The following is a 22,049-nucleotide window of genomic DNA, read 5'->3' as shown; positions in this document are numbered from 1 at the left end:
CAATGGGGCGCACACCGGGTGGGAGCGGGCACAGAAACTGGAGGGCCCTTACTCGAGCCTCCCGTCAAGGCTGCGTCCACTGGTCTCGACTGGCACTGCCCCTGCGGTCTAATAATCATCACTACAATAATAGGGGCTGCGGGTGTCGAGGGGACCCAGACGACGCCACCCTGGTCACATAATCACCACTGCAGTGGCTGGCACTCGCTGTGCACCCCCAGCCCCTCACCTTCAGGCCAAGTCACCGATCTAAGCCGTGTCCATTACGTACTTTCACCCAGAGGGAGTACTCTTACTAACCCAACTGAGGACAGAGAGCCCAGAGTGCTGAAGGAAACTGCCCCAAGTGGGGAGCCGGCGTCGGAACCCAGGCGGGCCGGCTGCAGAACCCGGGCTCTCCGACGCCTCATTATTTTGTGTGTTTCGACCGCGGACGTGTGAACTTCAGCGCCGCACCGCGCGCCCCCGCGGCGGGACAGGCTGCGCGGGGACCCGGGACCCCGCGCGGAGAGTCCGCCCTGGGAGCCGGGCAGGGCCCCGCAGTCCGGGTGGGTGCTGGGCCAGGGGCGTTGGGGAGGGGGGCGCAGCCGCAGTCTGCGGGGGGCCGCGGAAGGTGGAGGCGCCCTCCTACACCGGCAGGTGGCTTTGCCCAGGCGGCCGGGCGTGAAGGGCCGGGGGCTGAACCCTCTATCAGACGCGGCGGCGAAGGCGTTAGCCCTGGCCTCCCGGACCCGGGGGCCCTCGCACCCCACCCCGCCCGAGCCGCGGGGAGTCCCGGGCACCCCGTGCGGCCCAGCCCGGAGCCCTGCAGTTTCCGGGCGCGCACCCGCGGCTCCGCTCTGGGGCGGCGAGCAGGGCCTGGCCGGGGCGGAGCTGCGGCGTCCGGGGGCTGGCTGCCTGCCCCCCGCCGTCTGCCGCCAGGGCCCGGGCGCGACGGGGGACCGCCCCCGCGCCCGCCTGACGGCCCCCGCCGGGCCTTAAAAGCCTGCCCCGCGGCGGCTGGAGGCGCGGAGACCTGGGCGCCCCAGCCCCGACAGCCGGCCCGAGCAGTCCCATGGCAGGTAAGTGCCCCCCGCCCCACCCTCGCCCCCAGCGCCGCTCCCGGGCCCCTCGGCCCCCAGTGGCCGCCCTCTGCCTCGCCCCGCCTGCCCCGCTGGGGCTCAGTCCGCACCCTGCGTGTGGCTCCTAGCGCGGGGCGGGGTGAAGGGGAGAGTGAGACCCTCTCCTCCCAGACGGTTGCGGGTCAGGAAGGGTGGGGGCCCCGCCTTCTCACCAGTCCCCTCGGTCCAGACCCCAGAGCCCGGGAAGCCCCTTGTCCGCACCTGACCCGAAAGAGGCACCTTCTTCGCCCATCGAGGGCAGGCAGCTGGCGCCTGGGAACGAGCGTGCCAGGGCTCTCAGGGGACGCTGAACGCGAGTGGATCCGGACAGGCCCCCGCAAATGACGGGGTGCAGGCAGCGAAGGGTCCTTGTGTCTCTGTTTCTCACACGCCCCTTTCCTCATCCACACTCCTGTCGTCTTCAACTGACTCCCCTAAGTGGGTTCATCTTGATAGAGGGTTGAGGAAGGGATTGGGTTTTAGAGAAGGTTACAGAATTCAAACATGAGTCCAGCCTCTCAGCAGGTTCCAAGACCCCAGAGGATAGGGCCAGGAATGCAAACCCGGGCATCATCCCTTCCTGGGCTTTCCTTAAGTACATGATGCCCACACTCAGGCTTACTCTCAGTCTGAACAGGAACCCAGGGAAGATAAAGGTTCTGGTAAGAGCAGATTCAGTGTCTACTCAGGAGCACAAGAAAATGGTTCATGGCTGCTTTGCAAAGGAACAGGAAGCTTGCTTCTCTGTCACTCCCGGGGTCCAACCCAGGGGGTGAGGTTGCTGCCCAAATTGGGCCCCCCAGCAGGCCAGTGGTGTGAGGGGGAGTGGCTTTCCCCAGGCATCACAGTCCTGGTGGTCTCTGCCCCCCAGAGCAGATGGCCCTGGTCATTGGGGGCCTCGCTGGGGGGCTGCTGCCACTCCTGTTGCTCATCTGGGTGAGCTGCTGTCTCTGGAAGAAGCTTCGTGCCATGTTCACCTATGAGGAGCTGCCGGGGAGCACCGCTGCGTCCGGCATTCAGGGGGGCAAGCTCTACCCACCACATGCCGGGACCCAGCCAAGCAGGTGAGGCAGGATGTGGGGCCAAGCAAGCTCCTGGCCTTGCTTAGGGCCCTCCCCGTGGAGTTTCCCTTGGAGTAGGGTGCGAAAGGGAGGTCTGTTTATGGAGCGCCTCCTTGTGCTACAAAGAAACCCCAGAATCATCACTACGAGCTATGGGGCAGGCATGATGAGGCTCATTTTCCAGATAAGGAAAGACATATGTGGCAGGTCCAAGGAGCAGGACTAGTAAGTGCTAGAACAGGCATTAGAGTCCAGGCAGAGTGACTCCAGAAGCAGTGCTCCTTCTGCAAGTCTCCGCTGGCTGCAGATAGACAGAGGTGTTGGCTTGGGGGGGGGGGGGGGGGGGGGGGGGCCCAGAAAATGGTGCTCTTGCCTCCTCCTGGCTCCCACTGGCTTTTCTTCCTGCAGCCTCTGGCACTCAACCCCTATGGGCTGAGCGCACTGAGGCCACATTGTTCTCTTGCCGCCAACACGTGTGTCATCTCCCCCGCCTCGGAACAGGCCCCCAGGTGTGCCATTCGTGGTGCTCCCTTCCCTCCAAGACCGAGACTGGGTACCCCTACACCGTGGAGAGTGGGCCCAGGCCCCACGGGACCCCCGCCTTGCCCCGGAGCCCATGCGCCACCCCTCCCGCGGCAGCTTTGGTGAGTGCTCCTACCAGAGCCCGCCTGGGCTCAGGCTCCCTTCAGGCCAGGGCGGGCCCATTTGCTTTCATGGGCCTGGCTCTGGAAAACAGCCTGGACCAGCAGCCCCCCAGCGAGGCCCCCAGTTACCAGGTCTGCTTGTTCTGGGCGCAGAGACCACCAGGACTGTGATGCCTGGGGAAAGCCCACACTGCTGGCCTCCTGAGGGCAAAATTTGGGCAGCAACCCCACCCCCCAGGTTGGACCCCAGGAGTGAACCAGAAGCAAGGCTGTTGCTGGCAGGGGTGTGCCCAGTCTCAGCAGTAAAGCCATTTCCCTTGGGATCCCAGGGCTCTGGGCAGAGTCTTCTGGTTTCCCTTGGAAAGAGTTGCCCAGGGACCACTCCTTCCAGGTACTTGGGTTTACCGAATGCCTGCTGCGCCCCCAGCCTGTGCCAGATACGGCCTCAGGTGCCGTTGTGGAGTTAGACCTCACCATGCCTCTGTGGAGGAAGAGATCTTCACCCCATTTTATACATTCATAAACAGAGGCTCAGAAAGTTAACAGTGCCCTGCTCAAGGGCACAGAGGCAGTAAGCAACAGATCTGGGATTGGAACCCAGAACGCTCAGTGGGTTCTGTTCTAGGTTGATAGGTTGGCTGATCCAGAGGGCAGAATGGTAGGAACTGGGCGCACAGCTTTCTGCCCACCCCTTTGCTCTGAAGACCTCCCAAGATACCTTCCCAGGAACCACCCAATGATCAGCTAGTCCCAGGCATATACCCTTCTAATTTGAAGAGGAAGGAAAGAGACAGCACTTTATCACTGAGACATCTTCTGGACCCCATGGACAGAAGCCAGGCCAGGTGCTGGGCACTGGGTACCCCCCAAGCAGGCCCTGACCGAGGCGCTGGGGTTAAATGAATACTGAACACTCTGCTGGGGGCCTCAGAGCGGAGCAGACCTGGATATGTCATGCCTTAGTGTTGTCAGGCTTCCTGGAGGAGTTGCCCTAGAGAGAGGGGCTGTGCTCAGTCTGGAGAAGGGCATGGGGCGGATGCGGTCAGGAGACGCCAGTGAACTGCTTGCTGGAGGCTCAGTCAAGAAGAGATGGGTTGGGGCAGGGATGGTGAAGCCCAGAGCTTACTGTCCCCCATGTCCCTGCCTTCCTCTGGCCTGGCAGACCACCCCACCCCTGTGTTGTAGGAAATGCAGGCATGATGGGGACCATCAACCCAGAGCTATACAAGTTCCTGGAGGACAAGAGTGAGACCGACTTCCCCGAGGGCTGCCTGGGGCGGCTGTGGTTCTCCGTGGAATACCAGCAGGAAGCCGAGCGGCTGCTGGTGGGCTTGATCAAGGCGCAGAGGCTGCAAGTCCCCTCGGAGACCTGCAGCCCCCTGGTGAAGCTCCATCTGCTGCCCGACGAGCGGTGCTTCCTCCAGTCCAAGACCAAATGCAAAACCTCCAACCCGCAGTTTGATGAGCACTTCATCTTCCAGGTACGACCTCTGGAGCAGACAGGGTCTGGCTTCCAGGGAAAGAGCAGATATTGTGCAGGTGAGCCCCAGCCTCCTGTGACGGCCAGGGCCCTGCAGCCCCCCGAGGCCCTTAGTGCCACCAACTCTGCTTTACCTGTCTGCCAGGTCAGGGCCTGCAAGAGCCCGGAGCCCTGATGGTGCGGGTAGGGGCGAGACCAGGGAGGTGAGGGGGTAGAGAGCTGGGCTTCCTCTGTCAGGGAGAGAAAGAGAAAACACATTCTTGGAACACCTACTGAATGCCAGGCTCTGGCCCATGGGGCTCTGGAGAAGCAGTCCAAAGCCCTGGATCACTAGGGGGTTTCTGGCAAGGTGATCCCTGGAGCAGGGGCAGGAACTCGCCCAGCCTATCGGAGGCCAGCGCAGGCCCCAGGAGCCATGGTGCTGCAGGCGGTGCCTTGGCTGCCCCGAGGACAGGCAGGCTCAGGGTCTGGAGGTGCAGAGTCTGTCAGGGCACTGAGCCAAGCTCACAGGGGCCTGGGAGCCTGAACAAGTGACTGGGGGCCCTTATGGGAAACCAGCCATCAAGAGCTGCCTTGAGGCCTTAGACAAACATTTTCAAGAGCCGGGCAGCCGGCTGACTGGCCAGGTGAGGAGAGACCACTCAGCATCCGGGAAGAGTGTGATTGCTGAGGCCAGAGCCCTAATTCTTGCCTTCTTCTGGGCCCGAGAGCTGGAGCTGAAAAGAGAGCTGGCATGAGGCCCAGCTCCCGGCACTTTTGCTGAGGGTCAAGGCTGTGGGAATTCACAGGTGACCTTGCTCTTCTCAGGACATGAAGAGCCAAGGCAGGTAGCCGTTCTGCCCAGCGTGGCTGCACGTCATGCTCACAAACTTACTTCTGTTTACTCATCACTTCCCTGCCCTGTCCCCACCCCAACTTGATCCTAGTCTCTCTGAGCTTTATGAGGGAAGGGAAAGGAGACGAGAAAGAGAAGAAAATCTAGGATGCCTGGGTTTGAGGGCTGCAGGTCCCTGGCTGAGCCACCTCTCACCAAAAGCTCCTGTGTCCAGAATAGCGTGCCACACCCTCCCATCCCCTGTCTCCACGCCCGACCCCAGCCCAGACCCTCATCTCTCCCAGGTGTCCAGAAAGAGCATCACACAGAGGGTACTCAGGTTCTCCGTGTACCACGTGGACAGGCAGAGGAAGCACCAGCTCCTGGGCCAGGTGTTCTTCCCCCTGAGAAATGAGACTCTGGCAGGTGACTGCCCGCACGTCATCTGGAGAGACCTGGAGGCCGAGAGCAGGGAGGTAAAGGTCAAGGTCACCCGCCACATACCGCTGCGTGTCGGACTGCCGTGGGCAGCCGGTAGTGTGGCCCAGCGCCTGCTGGCCGACATCAGCCCAAGCAAGTGTGACTCGGGGTCAGGGGCCTGGGCTGCAGCCGCACGGGACCGGGGGCGGGGTGGAGCTGCTCCTGGGCAAGGAAGGGCCGCCTGAGGTTCTTTTGCCCTGGAGACCAGATTACCTGGAGCAACTTGATTCCCATCCAAACCAGACACCTGTGAAAGGTGACACCCCAAATGGACCAGCCAAGGAAAATACCCTCTCCTCCTGCCCCCGCCTCCGAGAGGACCCAGGTAGCTTGGAAGGCTTTGGAATCCCCTAGACCTGGATTTGAACCCTCAGCTCTGACCCTCACTACTATGTGATCTTCAGCAAGGCCCTTCGACTGTCCAGACCTCAGTTTCCCCATCTGTAAAATGCCGGTGGGCTGAAAGGAGAAACCGTGGGTGTGTCACCCCGTACCAGCGCCTGACTGCTGGGAGGAGGGAGGAAGGCTGTCGGGAAGGTCCCATGGCTCCTCCAGCACCTGCTGAGTGACGAGGGTGCTTCCCCCCGGCCTCTCCAGCCTCCCTCCGAGTTTGGAGACCTGCAGTTCTGTCTCAGCTACAATGACTGCCTGTGTCTCCTGACCGTGGTCGTGCTGCGAGCCAAGGGCCTCCGGCTCCAGAAGGACCCAAGTTTCGTCAGTAAGTTTTCCTTCTCAGGGCAGGCCCCGTCCTGTGAGCCTGGGGCCCGGGGCTGGAGTCTGACCCTTCCCTCTGGCCCTCCAGTTTCTGCCTGCATGTGGCCCACCACGGAGTGCTCACTATCCCCTGTGATGTGGGAAGCCACTTCCTTATACTGAACCCAAGACTGAATCCCTTTGGCCTCCACCAAGGACCCCTAACATGCCTGAGACCAAGTCTGCCCCTCCCAAGGCAGTGTCTCGGCTCCTTGAACGGTGCTGTCCTTCTGCCTCCACCTCTGTCCTTCCATGAACGAGTCCAGTTCCTCCAGGGCTAGGCCCCTTGCCCCACCGCCCCCAGGGAGGGCTCCCTGTACACGAGGCAGGACGCTCGGCTGGAAGAAGACGCATCCCAGGCCAGCAGGGAGCGCGGTGCCCTGCTTCCTCTGGCCTCCCAGAACCCAGCAGCTGGAGGAGCGGAGCCGAAACGTCCTGCCCTTATGTGCACCGCCCCCCCCGCCCCCCCGCAAGGTGGTAGCTATCTGCCGCCTCTGCGTCTCCACATCCAGGTCACTGGAAGCAAGTTGTCATTCAACCTTCCACTGTGGATCCAAAACCCATGTGAGCCCCACCCCAAAAAAACTTGGCCCTCTGAAGGAGAAGGGGTTTGAGGGGCCCTAGGGAGCCTGAGCACTCAGCAGGCAGGGCCCCTCCCCACCAACGGGAGGGATGGGCGTGTGGTGTGGTGCCAGGCTCCGGGAAACAAGGGCCAGCCGAGCCGTGGATGCACTCAGGAGACACAGAGGAAGGAAAAGGAAGGGAAGGAGCCAAGCGTTTCCTCAGGCAGCGTAAGCCCACACACTAATCAACCGTTTCCTCTTGCAATGCCTTCTGGCCGCAGCAGCTGGGAGAAGGGGGGTGCTGGCGCCCAGGGTGGGCGTGTGCCCTCCCAGCCAGACCTCCCACGGGCCAGAGGCTGGACTCTGCCTGCCCCTCCCAGCCCACGGTCCGCACTGCCCCTTAGGTGTGTTTGTCAAAGTGTCTCTGATGAACCACAACAAGGTTGTCAAGTGCAAGAAGACTTCGGCTGTGCTGGGCTCCGCCAACCCCGTGTACAGCGAGACTTTCAGCTTCAGGGCCGACCCCGTGGAGCTGGACACGGCCAGCCTCAGCCTGACAGTGGTGCAGAGCGCCAGAGGGGAGAGTAAGGCCGCCCCCCCCACCCCCGGGCTGTGGGGGAAACGGGCAAAGGAGGAGCGTTCAGGCAGTATGGACCCACAGAGAGAGGTTTCTGCTCTCTGCCTAGGGAAACTAGAACTCAGAGAGGCTAAGATACTCGCCCAAGGACACAGAGCTTGCTAGCAGGAGAGCCGGGATTCACACCCCGCTTTGTTCCAGTTTGACTCTCCGTGGTCCCATACGGAGAGGTTAAAGGGTGGCTTCTGCTACCCACTCTTGGAGCAAGTCACCAGAGAGTTTGGGTGGCGGCCTGGCTGCCGGACACCAGCCAAGTGACCTGATGCTGAGGGTCGTTGTGTGCCCTACCTTGCCTCATACCTTCCAGACAAAACTTTAGGGTCCTGGGTGAGGTTCAGGGCGGGTGACAGGACACCCTGTGTCCACTCGCAGCATCTGGGGGAGCAGGGCCATCGGGCTAGCTGGCCTCATGGACCAGAGCTTCCGGCCCTTCTCCACCATGGCACTTGGTGGGAGAAAATTGTTGAATATTCCCTCTGAACATACAGTGGGCTGATGGAAAAGGGCTTCTTTCTGGAGGGGCCCCTTTCTCCCTCAGCTCTTTGACGTGAGGTTGGCTTAAGAGTGGATGACCCCCAAGGGCTGGCTCTCCCCACCTGGGTGCCCTTCTCCCCCTATGTCCAATTCCAGAGCAAAGCCAGGGTCCCTTTGGGGGCTGTCAGCTCGAGCTTAAAGAGGGAGGGGGCCGGCTCCGTCCTTTGAGAGGAGGAGTAAGAGAGAGAAAAAGAAGGCCCGAGGTGAGGTGGTTTCTGTGCTCCAGAGAATGATGGTGTTTTTCCCTCCCCCACAGCCAGCCACCAGCTGGGCCGGGTGGTGGTGGGCCCTTACATGTGCACCCGAGGCAGACAGCTGGAGCACTGGAATGAGATGCTCAGCAAGCCCAAGGAGCTGGTAAAGCGCTGGCATGCGCTCTGTCCCCCGCCTGAGCCCTGACTCGGCTGGGACCTCCGGTCTGCCTCCAGAGCCTGCCCTCTCCCACGGCAGCCGCAGCCTGGGCGCTCTGGCCAGCACTCCACTGGGCTTCCAGGCCAGCCCAAGCCGGGGCAGCGTGCATGCTGATGCACAGGAGAGAAGAGGGGACGAGAGAGCCCCAGCCAGGTCAGCAGCATGGCTCGCCGCCATCTGCCAGCCTCAGAGACCCTCCCGACTCACTCCATCCTCCTCCACCCATGGGGCTGCCCGGGCTGCGAATTCCAACCCCTGGTCAGCACAGTCTCCGCTGGACCGGAATCTCAGGCTTTCAGAAGAACGATGCTGGGAGGGGAAGAATGAAGCGGGGGAAATCGGAGGGGTAGACGAACCATGAGAGACGATGGACTCTGAAAAACAAGCTGAGGGTTCTAGAGGGGAGGGGGGTGGGAGGATGGGTTAGCCTGGTGATGAGTATTGAGGAGAGCACGTTCTGCATGGAGCACTGGGTGTTAGGCACAAACAATGAATCATGGAACACTACATCTAAAACTAATGATGTAATGTAGGGGATTAACATAAGAATAAAAAAAAAAAGAAGAAGAAGAAGAACGATGCTGTTCAGTGATAGCATAGCTGTGTGTGCTGAACAGAGACCCGGGCTCCACCATCCCAGAAAACTGACAGCAGCTTGGCGCTGGACTCGCACCACGTCTCAGCTGTGGTTTCCCTAACTTTCACCTGGCAGAGAAAACAAACTGTTCTGGGGGCATCATGGGGGGCCGGAAGTGCCCAAAGCACTGATTTTAGCCGGTCCACAATAAATAGCACAGTCTGAAAGTTGGGTTGGGGTTGGGCGTGTTGGTATGGAACAGCCCCCAGATGCCTGGGCGGCACAGCATGCCCACGGCTCAGGAGAGAAAGCTCTCCAGGATCGAGACCCGCCAGCTTCAGGAGCTGGGAAAGAACACTGGGAGCAGTCGGCCCAGGTACCAAGGCTCCTGCTCCCTGTGCCAGCTGGGGAGGCCCTCACCTGTGTTGGGTCCCTCCCAGGGCTATGTCACATCCTGCCCATGGCCCATCCTCCCCAGAGCCCAAGCCTCATGCCCCTGGTTTTACTGGTGTTCTACTGGTTTCTGTGGTCTCCCTGGTTGACAGCGTTCAGCTCTTGGGACTCACTTTGGGCAGGGAATAGTGAGAGCATGCGGCCAAAGCGCAGCCCACGGGGCCGAGAGCTTTTCCTGCAAACCTAGTGATTTCGTTAGGGTGACTGTTGTGGCGGTGTCCGTGTAAAGTTCATTAAGCTGAGAGTTTCCACAAATCACAGTCATCACCTCCCTGTGACATTGTACTCCAGGTAATGAGCCTTCATTGTGCTTGTCACTGTTACTTAACAGGCAGTTTGTATTTTCACCCAAATGCTTTTGAACTTGCAGGGTCAATGCGTTGTGACTGTGTACCTGGAATAAACTTCAAACCAGTCTCTTTTCTTATGCAGTGAAGCAACTTCAGCCAAAGAAAGTAGTGATCGTTATATTTGGTCTGTGCCTCTTTGACTTCACTTCCGATCTCTGTCGATGCACAAAGCCAAGCTTTACCTGGCAGTGGTCCATAAGACAGAATATCTTGTGTTTGCTTTTTCTCACTTATTACACACACACATTCCAACAAAGCCCACGCTCCGGTCGTTTATAAGAGCGTCATAGCACACACATCCTCTGTACGTTGGTCTAGCAGGCTACTAAACTGGGACGGTTTCCATGTCACCTGGGGCCCCGAGACAAGAGATGCCAACCACCCGCACATTTCAAGGTGACGTTCATGCCTATCAGTGGCCTTTCCAGGGCCACTTGGAAAGGTTGGTAAGTGTCCCCTTTGCAGGACAGAGTCTGACTCACAGCTGAAAAATCTCAATGGCAAGAGACTGACAGGCTCTCTGCTCCGATGGGGAGGAAGAAGGGGTTGCTGTATTGGGCTGAAATGTCTACAGACACGGTCAGAGCAGAAAATACACAAGTGCTTCCAGTGCACCAGAGAGAGCTGGCCTGAGTTGTCTCAGTCCTGTCCACCAGGGGATCCCTGCATGTCCACAAAGCATTTCCACAAAGCATTTTAGAATCAGTTTATCAATTACTACACCAAAAAAGTGCTGGAGTTTGACCAGATTTTCATTGAGTATATAAACCAGTTTGGGAGCCATTTTATATCCCTACAATATTGAATCTTCAATCCATTAACATGTTATATCCCTCCGTTTCCTTTGGTCAATCTCTCTTTACCTCCAGTTTTTAATGGTATTGATATCATTCATCTAAATTCCACATATACCTTACACCTAGCAAGACATTACTATTATTACTGTGTCCAGTCAATATTCATTTATATTCACCCACAGAGTTGCTCTTTCTTTTGCTTTCCATTCTTTCCTGCATTTCTGGGATTCTACCTGAGATCATGTTCCTCCTACTTGAAGAACTCTTTTTAGTATTTCTTTTAGTGCAGATCTGCTCACAGCGCATTTTCTTAGTTTTTGAATAGAAATGTCTATTTCAAATTCATTTTTAAAGGATTTTTTTGTGGAAATAGAATTCTGGGCTGACATTTTCTTTTCTGTCTGCAGTTTAAAAATGGTGTTCATTGTCTTTTTACTTCCATCATTTCTGTTGACAAGTGAGTTATCAATGCTATTGTTTCTCCTTGGAAAGTAATGCATCTCCCTCTCCTTCCCACCCTTAGCTGCTTTTAATATTTTCTCTTAATCTTTGGTTATCAGCAATTTGACTATGGTATACCTTAAGCAATTTTCCTTTTCTTTAGTTTTTTTTTTTAAGATTTTATTTATTTATTTTGACAGAGAGAGACACAGAGAGAGAGAACACAAGCAGGGGGTGTGGGAGAGGGAGAAGCAGGCTTCCCGCTGAGCAGGGAGCCCGATGCGGGGCTTGATCCCAGAACCCCGGGATCATGACCTGAGCGGAAGGCAGACACTTAACAACTGAGCCACCCAGGCGCCCAGGCAATTTTCCTTTTATTTATCACCCTGGGAGTAATAAAGCTTCATTAGTTTTGGAAAATTCTCAGCCCATATTTCTTCAGATATGATTTCTGCCCCTTCTTCCTCTCTTCTTCTGAGACTCCAGTCACACACCCGTTAGATCTTCCAGCCAGCTCCCACAGGACTCCTGCGCACTGTGCTGCATTTTCCACTCCCCTTACACCTGTGCTTCAGCTTAGAGTTTTTATACTGCCCTCTTACATTTTACTAAATCTTTCTTCTGCTAAGTCTAATTGTGGTTAACCTATATGCTAAGTCCTTAATTTCAATTACTGCATTTTTCAGTTCTAAATTTCCATTTGATGCTTTGTGATCAATTCCAGTTCTCTGATGAAAGTCTCTGTTTTGTCAATCACACCAATATCTGTGTCATCAGTGGGTCAGTTTTATTGTGTATGTTTTCCCCCTTTGGTCCCGTCACTTGGAATGTTTGACAATATATTGTCTAATGCTGACCATGATGATAAATTATAGTAGCTCCAGGAGACAGCATTCCTCCAGAGAGGGTTTACTATATCCTCTGGTTGACGGAATGGGGAGAGGTCACCTTAATCCAGTCTGGTGATGAACTAACTGGAGTCTGGGTTGCAGGGTTTTTGTTGTTGTTGTTTTTAAAGAGAGGGCACAAGTAGGGGGAGGGCAGAGGGAGAGGGAGAGGCAGGCCCCACTCTCAGCGTGGAGCCCGGCTCGGGGCTCAATCCCACGACCCTGAGATCATGACCTGAGCCGAAATCAGGAGGCAGACACTTAACTGACTGAGCCACCCTGGTACCCTTAGGTCGCAGTTTTTGTAACCACTTCTGGTTTTCCCCCATTTTTAGAGTGTAGTCTTCCAAGGATACCATTTGGATCACCAAGTGAGGCTCTGGTATGTTTACTAGGCTTCTCTTCCTTGGTGGGTTCTAAACTCCAATTTTTATCCCCTCAGTGTCATGCTATTGTCAGAAAAAGAAAAGAAAAAGAAAAGCCCTGCCATCTTTCATGGGCTTGCTACAAAAATAATTCACAGCTTCATAATTCAGCGAATGCCTCAAAGGAAAAACCCCTAAGTGTCAGAATTACTCTTCTATCTCCTTTCTATTCAACATCTTGCCTCTTCAGTCCCAGCTGCTTCGGCAACCCCAATCTCCAATTTCTTGTCTCTCCAACTCGACACTCTGCCGCGGCCTTTACTGTCTCTTAGCCACGGCCCTCTGCTCAAAGGGCCAGCCCCTCGATGAGAATCAAGGCATTTCCTGAAGGAAAAAGTGGTTCACAGAATGTCAGCTCCCCTCCTTGTGTTTTCCTTCTTCTGAGATCACGGCCTATCAGCTTGTCAATTTGGCGGCTCTCCAGTAACTTAAAAAGAGGTTTTCTGTATTTTATTCAGCTTTTCTAGTCATCTATCGGCATGAACATCACTCTACCCCACACAGAAAAGTAACATTTTTCTTAGAATTCCCCAAAAAGAATTCTCAGCAAAGACTGATTTTATATAGGGAATTTGATTACACAATTCGTGGGAAGGCGGTGACGCCAAAAGGAGAAAAGTTGCTTCTGTCATCTGTTTTTGCAATAATCGCCCAAAACAATCACAACGTCTGTGTTGTTCTAAAATGAGCATTTATTTCTCACCCATCTATGGCCCACCTACATTAGGCAAGTCACTTTCAAGCAGTGGGTCTGGCTGGGTTCAGGTCCGCTCCCTGCTCTGCATTTGTTCATTCTGAGCACAAGCTGAAAGGGCAACAGCTCCCCGGAGGGTGGGGGTGGGGGTGGGGGGTTCTTTTCGTGGAGAAGGCAGAAGGGCAAGCACAGCTCTATCTTCTGCTGGTGTTTACTTAATATCTCATTGGCCGAGCCATGTTGTTCGGCAAGTTCAAAATCAAGGGGCAGGGAGGCAAACTATGCCTTTTTATGAGAGGAACTGCAGGCTACGTGGCAGTGGCCATAGCTGCAGGGAGGGGTGGAGAATTGGGGTGGTGATTCAGTGCACTTTACTGATGTGCTCTGGAAATGGGGACCTCCGGGGGCTTGTGTGTGGCTGTGCAGGGCTCTCAGGGTCCGGGAGACCTCCGGACTGGGCATCTGCGGCCAGGCCTCAAAGCCGCTGCTGTCCACTGCTACCCTCTAGTGGTGAGAGACTGGAACTTACACAGCCATTTGCCAGTTATTTGCCCAGATTACTGTGAGAGCCTGGAGCATGCTGCTGGCCGAAGTGTCAGAGTCAAAGGCAGAAAAGGACAATTTTTACCTTCTTTCTGCTGTCTAGTCTCACCCAGTTATCTCACGTTTGGCAAACGCAACCTGGAACCTTGTTCGTAAGAGTGTCTGGGAAATACAATTTCCAGACAATGTAATAAAGACCTTTAAAGGGGATGAGGATGGTGCTGTGTGCCATCCCACACCCCAGGGCACACTGGGGTACGGGAACCTTAGGTAAGAGATTGGCAGAGCAAGGAGGCTCTTGAAGTACCCACATGAGTACTCCAGCTCATAACTGCACTGGTCAGGGAGGACCTCTCCTGCCCCTTAGGCGGCCTCCCGGTCAGGCCCCCTCCCTGCCCCTGCTAGGTTGAGCAGAAACCTCTGTTAGCAAGTTGGGGGAGTGTGGAAGCACACAAAAGGAAAATGGTGCTCCGTGCCCATCTCTGATTGCAGGCTGCGAGGGGCGCGAGCCGGGGTGAGGGCGGGAGTGAAGGGGGAGCTTTAGCTTTCAATGAAGTTGGAAGTTCAGACTACATGGGATTGGACATTTAAGTGCTGATCACAGCCTGCTTTGGTAAGTAGAAGGTACAGGAAAAATTTATTGTTACCTAAGAGTGATCAAAAAAGTCATGGGCCTTGCCCTAGATTTTATCCAAAGGGCAGGGAGAAGCTACCTGCTGAGCAGGTTTGAATGGGTCACTGGAAAGAGAAAAAAGGATGAAGTAGTTTGCTGATTATATTCCATAAGCCGGGCTCTTTCAACATAATGGATCTATTTCTTAATTGAATTTAGTATGCTATTATTAAGACAGATCATAATATCTGCTTCTTGGTTTTTTCCTATTTTAAGCATGGAATCATTTGCCCAGGTCACTCCTCCCCTCCCCACTTGAAGCTTTATTTTTTTTTTAATTTTTTTTTAAATTTTTTATTTATTTATTTGACAGAGAGATAGCTAGAGCAGGAACACAAGCAGGGGGAGTGGGAGAGGGAGAAGCAGGCTTCCCGCCGAGCAAGGAGCCGGATACGGGACTCGACCCCAGAACCCCGGGATCATGACCCGAGCCGAAGGCAGACGCCTAACGACTGAGCCACCCAGGCGCCCCACTTGAAGCTTTATTTCGAGTGGTATGTTTCTCAAAGTGGGATGACTGTCAAGATGGGGAGCAAGGAACTGGCCCTTGGGAAATATCCTAGGGCTTTATACCTCAGCTTGTTAAATCTGCACAGCAGCCCTGAAGGAACTCCCCACATTCAGAAAGGATGAAAGTGAGCATCAGGCCGCCGATGCCATTTCTCGGGGCTCCAGAGCCAGGAGGTGTGGAGCTGGAATTTCGATCAGATTCCAGGTGTCCAAAATGGTATCACCGCTACATACTGCCAGAGAGACCTCCAAAAAGCCCTAGGCAACACCAAGTGCCTTCACACTCCCACAGCAGGGCGGGGCCGGGGCCGTGTTAAAGGCCCTTCGCGTGCCTAGTCGACAAGCCGCTTCTGTTTGGGCACCGTTAGCGGCCTGCAGGGCTGTCCATCTCTCCACCTTCCCCCCACCCCTCGCTCCCTGTCAGCTCCCCTCCCTCTCCCTTCCTTCTCCCTCCTTCCTCCCTTTTCCCCCTCTCCCCGCCCGTTTGTGTAAATTATGTGTTTATCTTCACTAATGATAAAGTATAATCCTGCAAATGACCAGATTTGATTGTCTTCCTTTTGTTCTTGATAATATGCTTTTATTGCTTTGCTGATTGACTGACCTGATAAGACAAATTTCCAGAAGGCAGATGAGGTAAGCTAGACAGTGGGGGCACTGGAGAAGATGGGAGCGAGGGCTGGAGCTCTGGTGTCCATGTCAGGAGGGTCATGGGAACATGACTGACGGGCCAGACCAGGACGCAAAGTGGCCGAGGGGCCGCGAGTCTGGGGCGTGTGACAGGGGCAGAGCGCCATCCGGGGTCCTCACACCCGCGTCTTGACTGATGTGCACCTACTGGAACCAGCAAGAAAAGCGCCTACCTCCTGCAATGTGTCTCCGGCGCCCTCTACTGTTCAGCAGCGTGATCACTGCAGAGCATGTATTAAGGATGGATTTGGAGATGCCAGGAAATTGGTAACTGGTAAACCAGCCTCCCCAGAATCTTCCCTTGTGCACCCTCCCAAACACACCTCTCCCTCCCCACCAAAATAACCACTAGCCTGGTTTTTGTGGAAATCACTTCTTCGCTTTTACTACGTAACCACGCAGCCTTAAATGCCACAGGCTTTTTTGTTTTGTTACGAAGTTCATATAGGGAATTGGAAAGGAAGCACTCTTTTGTATTTGGCTTCCTTGACTCCATATGATGTATTGAGATTCGTTATACATTTGCGGGGGGGGGTATTAAACCAGAAGTAGAGTTGCTGGATCATAGGGTTTGCATATCTCCCAATTTTAGTAGATAAAGCCAAATAGTTCTCCAAAGTCAGTGTACCAAATTCACATTCTCACCAGCAGTGTGTGAGTTCCCATTGCTCTACATCCTTGTCTACACTTGGTATCATCAGTCTTTTTCAGGCATTCTTTTTAGAATGGAGAGGTATCCCTTGTGGATTTAATTCATACTCCCCTGATGGCAAAGGAGGCTGAACATGTTTTATATGTTACTTGGTCATTCTGATCTCCTCCTCTGTGAAGGGCTTGTTCATGGATCTTACCCACTTTTCTATTGGGTTGTGGTTTTCTTCTTGATTTGTAGGAATTCATTTCGATTAGATGTATTACAACTGTTTTCTCCCATTATGCTTTTTAAATTTTTATTGTTATGTTAATCACCATACATTATATCATTGGTTTTTGATGTAGTGTTCCATGATTCATTGTTTGCGTATAACACCCAGTGCCCCATGCAGTATGTGCCCTCTTTAATACCCATCACCAGGCTAACCCATCCCCCCACCCCCCTCCCCTCTAGAACCCTCAGTTTGTTTCTCAGAGCCCATCATCTCTCATGATTCGTCCCCCCTCTGATTTCCCCCCCTTCATTCTTCCCCTCCTTCTATCTTCTTCTTCTTTTTTTTTCTTAACATATATTGTATTATTTGTTTCAGAGGTACAGATCTGTGATTCAACAGTCTTGCACAATTCACAGCGCTCACCACAACACATACCCTCCCCGATGTCTATCACCCAGCCACCCCATCCCTCCCACCCCACCCCCACCACTCCAGCAACCCTCAGTTTGTTTCTTGAGATTAAGAATTCCTCATATCAGTGAGGTCATATGATACTATTTTTTTTAATTACCAATATATTTGTGGTTGATTTCCTCCCATTTTTATGGCTTTCTTTTGATAAATAGAAGTTTCTAATTTTAATGTAGTCAAATGAAGCAATCTTACTGTGTCCTCTTTTTAAGAAGTCCTTCTGTAAGCGTGCAGACAATATGGACTCCATCTTTGGCCCTCCATCTTGTTCACGTCCACACAATGACCTCTCTTGGGGCTACATGTTCCAAGCCCTCTGGAGGTTAATGTATGCCCTGACCGGAATGTGGGAAGGTTTGTTCTTGTCTTCCCTAAAGTTGTTTAGATAACTAATAGAGATAAAATAGTTTCTAGCCACCCCACCTCCCATTCTAGCACATAGTTGGCGCCACGAGGTCTGGTAAGTGTTAGACCTTTTGACCTCACCCAAGGTGATCTCTGCACATCCCCTCACTCTAAAATTTGTGGACTTAGGTCTGGACTTTGGGGAGAATAGCTGTGCAGCTCTGGACTATCACCTGCTCAATTCCCGCGTAAGTTACCCCGAATAAATCTGTGTAAACTGTATGGAGTGGCCTGTTTCATTTTCTGGTCTCAAAGTGCCTTCTCAGTTTGGAGGACACTTTACTGTCCCTCCTCCACCTTCTCACACTTTCCATACCTCGAGATCATGAAGATATTCTTCTATACTATTTTCAAGAAGCTTTATTATCTTGCCTTTCACATTTAGAAATCTAGAATTTACTTGAAATAGACATTTGTATAAGTTACAATATTGGATTCAAGTTTCTTTCTTTTTTTCCATAGGATATTGAATTATCCAAGCACCGTTCATTGAAAAGATTATCCTTTTCCCCATTAGTCTGCTCCAGCACCGAGGAAATACGTCAAGCATCTATGCACATTTGGGTCTGTTCCTGAGCTCCTTCTGCTACATTAGTGAATTTGCCTATCTTTATACTAATATCATCACGTGTCAATTACTCTTTTGTAATGTCAACATCTGTTCGAGTAAGTCCTTAGTCTGGTTCTTCTTCAAGAGTGTCTTGGCTATTTGGGCATGTGGCATTTCCATGTAAATTTTAGAATTAACTTGCTAAGTCCCCCCCCCCCCCCCCCCCCCACCATCTCCCAAAGGGGAAGTCTGTTGTGATTTTGGTTGGAATTGCCTGGAGTCTCTAAGTCAATTCCGGGGGACCTGTCTTTAAGTATTTTAAAGTCCTCCGATCCCTGAACACAGCATACACTTCTATTTATTTAGCCCCTCTCTAATTTCTCTATACAGTGTGTACTAGTGCCATGTGCAGGGGCTTTGTTTATCTTCATTATCTCTTCCCCTAGACACGTGATTTTCTTGTACCATCATAAACGGGATTTTTTTTACATCGTTTATCTTCTAATTCTTGCTGGTATCCATAAAGTGGGTCTTCCTAAATTGACCTTGTACCCAGCAATCATGCCAAACTCACTAATGCTAATCATGTATCTCTAGATTCTTTTTGAGTTTTTAATACATACAATCGTAATTTTATATCTTGGTTCCAATCCTTAGATTTTAATTCAATGTTTTGCTTTATTAATCTGGCTAGGAACATCAGGAAAGTACTGAATGTAAGTGATACCACTGGATATCCTTGTCTGGTTTCTGTTCTCAGAAACATTGCCTCATGAGGCGCCTGGGTGGCTCAGTCGTTAAGCGTCTGCCTTCGGCTCGGGTCATGATCCCAGCGTCCTGGGATCGAGCCGCGCATCGGGCTCCCTGCTCCGCGGGAAGCCTGCTTCTCCCTCTCCCACTCCCCCTGCTTGTGTTCCCTCTCTTGCTGTGTCTCTCTCTGTCAAATAAAATAAATAAAATCTTTAAAAAAAAAAAAAGAAAGAAAGAAAAGCTGTAAATATCTTGATACCCGTGGCTACAGAATATTCATTTTCCCCTTCTTTTTCTATTAAGAATATGTAGCTGGACACATGACTAGTCCTAGTCAATGATGTGTGAAGAGAAGCACAATATACCTTGTGGGTCCTGGCCTTCTAGGGATGGGTCGCTACCTCATCGTCCCGTTCATTCTATACTCTTTAATAGTGCAGACATGATAGAACACTACCACAGAGGAAGCTGGACTCTGACAACACAGCAACTTGAAATCAGTCCAGAGATAAACAGACAAGGACTGGTAAGCCCAAGAAAAAGAAGCTACCTATTCAGAAACTTACTTGGGATTTCTTTTATATTAGCTAAGCCAAATCCTAAAACAAAAACGTGAATAATCTGCAACTGAAAGTAGGACCCAATAATTACAGAGATGTGAATATACAAAATTTTCCCAACACTGTATTTGTATATTTATATAACCTCCACATACGTAACTACAATTTAAGGGATGTACAAAACATGTAAGAGAATGGAGGAAGAAAGAAACTAAGGAAAAAATACAATCTAAACCCAACTTAAAAAAAAATTATATTATGAGGATAAACCCACAGAGTGATTTCCAAGGATTATTACCAAATGAAAAAAAGCAAAGTACAAAAAAGCATACAGAGGCTACCTTTTATATAAGAAGGAACAAAAATAAGAAAATTTGTGCTTATTTTTAAAAAGGAAATATGGGCGCCTGGCTGGCTCAGTCAATAGAGCATGCAACTCTTGATCTCAGGGTTGTGAGTTCAAGCCCCACAATGGGTATGGAGCCTACTTTTAAAAAATACATATATACAGGGATGCCTGAGTGGCTCAAGTTGGTTAAGTGTCTGCCTTCGGCTCAGGTCATGTTCCCAGGGTCCTGGGATCGAGCCCCACATCGAGTCCCACCTCAAGCCCCACCTCGGGCTCCCTGCTCTGCGGGAAGCCTGCTTCTCCCTTTCCCACTCCCCCTGCTTGTGTTCCCTCTCTCTGTGTCTCTCTCTGTCAAATAAATAAATAAAACATTTGAAAAAAAATTAAAAATAACTTAAAAAAAAAAAGAAACATTGCCTCATTAAGTAAAATGTTTCCTGCAGTTGTTAGCTCCTTAGGATAAACATTGTTGAAATTTGTTGATCTCCCTCCATTGACTTAATGTATGTCTTTACAGAAATGACATATGTTATATACTGTTTCAAGTGATTTTTCACTTAATATACTATAAACAGCAAATCTGTGGGGTTTTTTTCCACTGCTTTCCTTATTTTTTTGTTTTAGCTTTAAAATTTTTTCTGCCTGTTCTTTTTTTAACAGCTTTATGAAGATAATTCACAAACCATACAATTCACCCATGTGGAGTTAAAACTCAATGGTTTTTAGAATATTCACATTGCTTTTTATTCTTCTCAATTAATTTGTAAATCAATTTGTCAACTTGTATATGCCATCCATCAGGGACTTTGGTTAATACTGAATCGGCTCTGCAACTCGGGTCTTCTCAAGCAGCAAGAGCACAGTCAATGTCTCATTGATTCTTTTCTCTTTATATTTCCCTCGTGGTTTTTAAGTCATTTCCTTTGAATACATAAAGCCGTTCATGTTTCTGGTTTTATCTGTAAGCATGATTATTTTTATTATATTCAGAACTGTATATTATTGGTGTGTGGTAATATATTACTACATTTAAAATTTTTAAGTTTATGTTATGTTTAATTTATGTTCTATGTAATTAACATGCTACTAATACATTTTTTGGTTGGTTTCCTAAGATTATTTTTCTGTGTATAACATTCCAGCCATTCAAAATAGTGACATTTTATTTAAGACTTTTTGTTACAGCTACACATTCTTTTTTTCTCCTGAAATCATGTGGCCATCATTTTTAATGCTGAACAGGCACTTCAAAAATATTAATAATACGCATATCTGGCTTTTATGATCAGTAAAAAAAGACAAACAACCCAATAAAATAAAGGAACACTTCTATAGTTCACAAATGAAGATGCATAGACAACAAATAAGCACATGAAAAGTTGCTCAGCATTAATCATCAGAGAAACACAAACTAAAACCGTGAGCTATCTCTTCAGACCCAGTAGAATGGCTATGTAAAAATGACTGGCCCCTCCAAATTGTGGCAAAGCAGAACAACTGGGACCCTCATACATGGCTTGTGTGTAAAGTTGTACAACTTTGGAGTGCTGTTCGGCAGTTTCTTATGAAATGAAATATATACCTACCCTATAAACCAGCTATCTCAGTCACAGGTATTTATCGCCCCCCCCATACCCCAAACTGAAAACATATGTCCACAGCAAGACTTGCAAAAAGGATGTTCATAGCAACTATTCATAACAGCCCCAAACTGGAAACAACCCAAATGACCTTTGATCAGAAAATAGATAATGTAATATATTCATACACTGGCATATTATTCACTAATAAAAAGAACGAACTACCGAGTCACATAAAAATCTGGATGGATCTCAAAAAAAACACTGTTGTGTGAAAAAAGCAAGTCACAAAGGAATAAACCACACGATTTTATTTATATGAAGTTCCAGAGCAGAAAAAACTAATCCGTGATGATCGAAATCAGAAAAGTGGTTGCCTGTATGGGCGGGGATTGACTGGAAGTGGAAACGAGGGAAATTTTTAGAGAGATGGAAACCTAAATTTTGATGGTAGTATTGGCTACATGAATGTATATATTTGTCAAAATTCAGCACACTGTACATTTAAGATCTGTGCATTTTACTCTGCATAAATCTTTTTTTTTTTTTTACTCTGCATAAATCTTAATTTAACTCTGGAAAAAACAATCTGATTGGCCCAGCTTGAGTCAGGTATCCTACTGTCTGTGAGTAATCGGTTTTTGCCAAGGAATCAAACCAAATATAGACATGGACCAGAGAAGCGGTATCATTGTGGGCTTGGCTGCCACCCCATGAAGTATCTACATCTAGTAGGTGGTGTTAATTTCTGTGATCAAAACCATATTACCTTTTTCTATATTTGGTAAGTAATCTTTTTAATATAGGGAATTTGTGTTCTTCAGAAATTAGGGAAATTTTCCTAGTAATTCCATCAGATAAAAACAATCATAAAGGAGAAAGTAAAACCAGGCCCCAGTTCCCCACCCAGAGTAATCATGATATCATTTTGGTGAGATTCTTCCACACGGTATGATCACAATGTTACATAACTTAAATTGCACTACACACATTATGTA

General features: G+C 50.9%; 1 protein-coding gene across 1 annotated transcript; it reads left to right on the top strand.

The window, feature by feature from the left end:
* Positions 1 to 1,054: 1,054 nt before the first annotated feature.
* On the top strand, positions 1,055 to 8,625 carry LOC110589433 (synaptotagmin-15-like). The gene is made up of 8 exons (XM_021699960.1): positions 1,055 to 1,061; positions 1,972 to 2,164; positions 2,663 to 2,805; positions 3,991 to 4,286; positions 5,405 to 5,575; positions 6,177 to 6,297; positions 7,300 to 7,479; positions 8,323 to 8,625. The coding sequence occupies exons 1-8, from the start codon at positions 1,055 to 1,057 to the stop codon at positions 8,463 to 8,465; spliced, it is 1,254 nt and encodes a 417-aa protein (XP_021555635.1). The 3' UTR covers positions 8,466 to 8,625.
* The last annotated feature ends 13,424 nt before the right edge of the window (positions 8,626 to 22,049 follow it).

Source organism: Neomonachus schauinslandi, chromosome 6, assembly GCF_002201575.2.
Source record: "Neomonachus schauinslandi chromosome 6, ASM220157v2, whole genome shotgun sequence".
Lineage (NCBI taxonomy): Eukaryota > Metazoa > Chordata > Mammalia > Carnivora > Phocidae > Neomonachus > Neomonachus schauinslandi.
Note: the sequence above shows the minus strand (reverse complement) of the source record. Positions and strands in the feature narration are given on the sequence as shown.

What these genes read in the sequence shown, in the direction of transcription:
- LOC110589433 (XM_021699960.1), top strand. An exon ending in CCCCTCCCGCGGCAGCTTTG is followed by an intron (nt 2,806 to 3,990) that starts GTGAGTGCTCCT and finishes CCTGTGTTGTAG; the next exon opens with GAAATGCAGGCATGATGGGG. An exon ending in TGGAGGCCGAGAGCAGGGAG is followed by an intron (nt 5,576 to 6,176) that starts GTAAAGGTCAAG and finishes CGGCCTCTCCAG; the next exon opens with CCTCCCTCCGAGTTTGGAGA.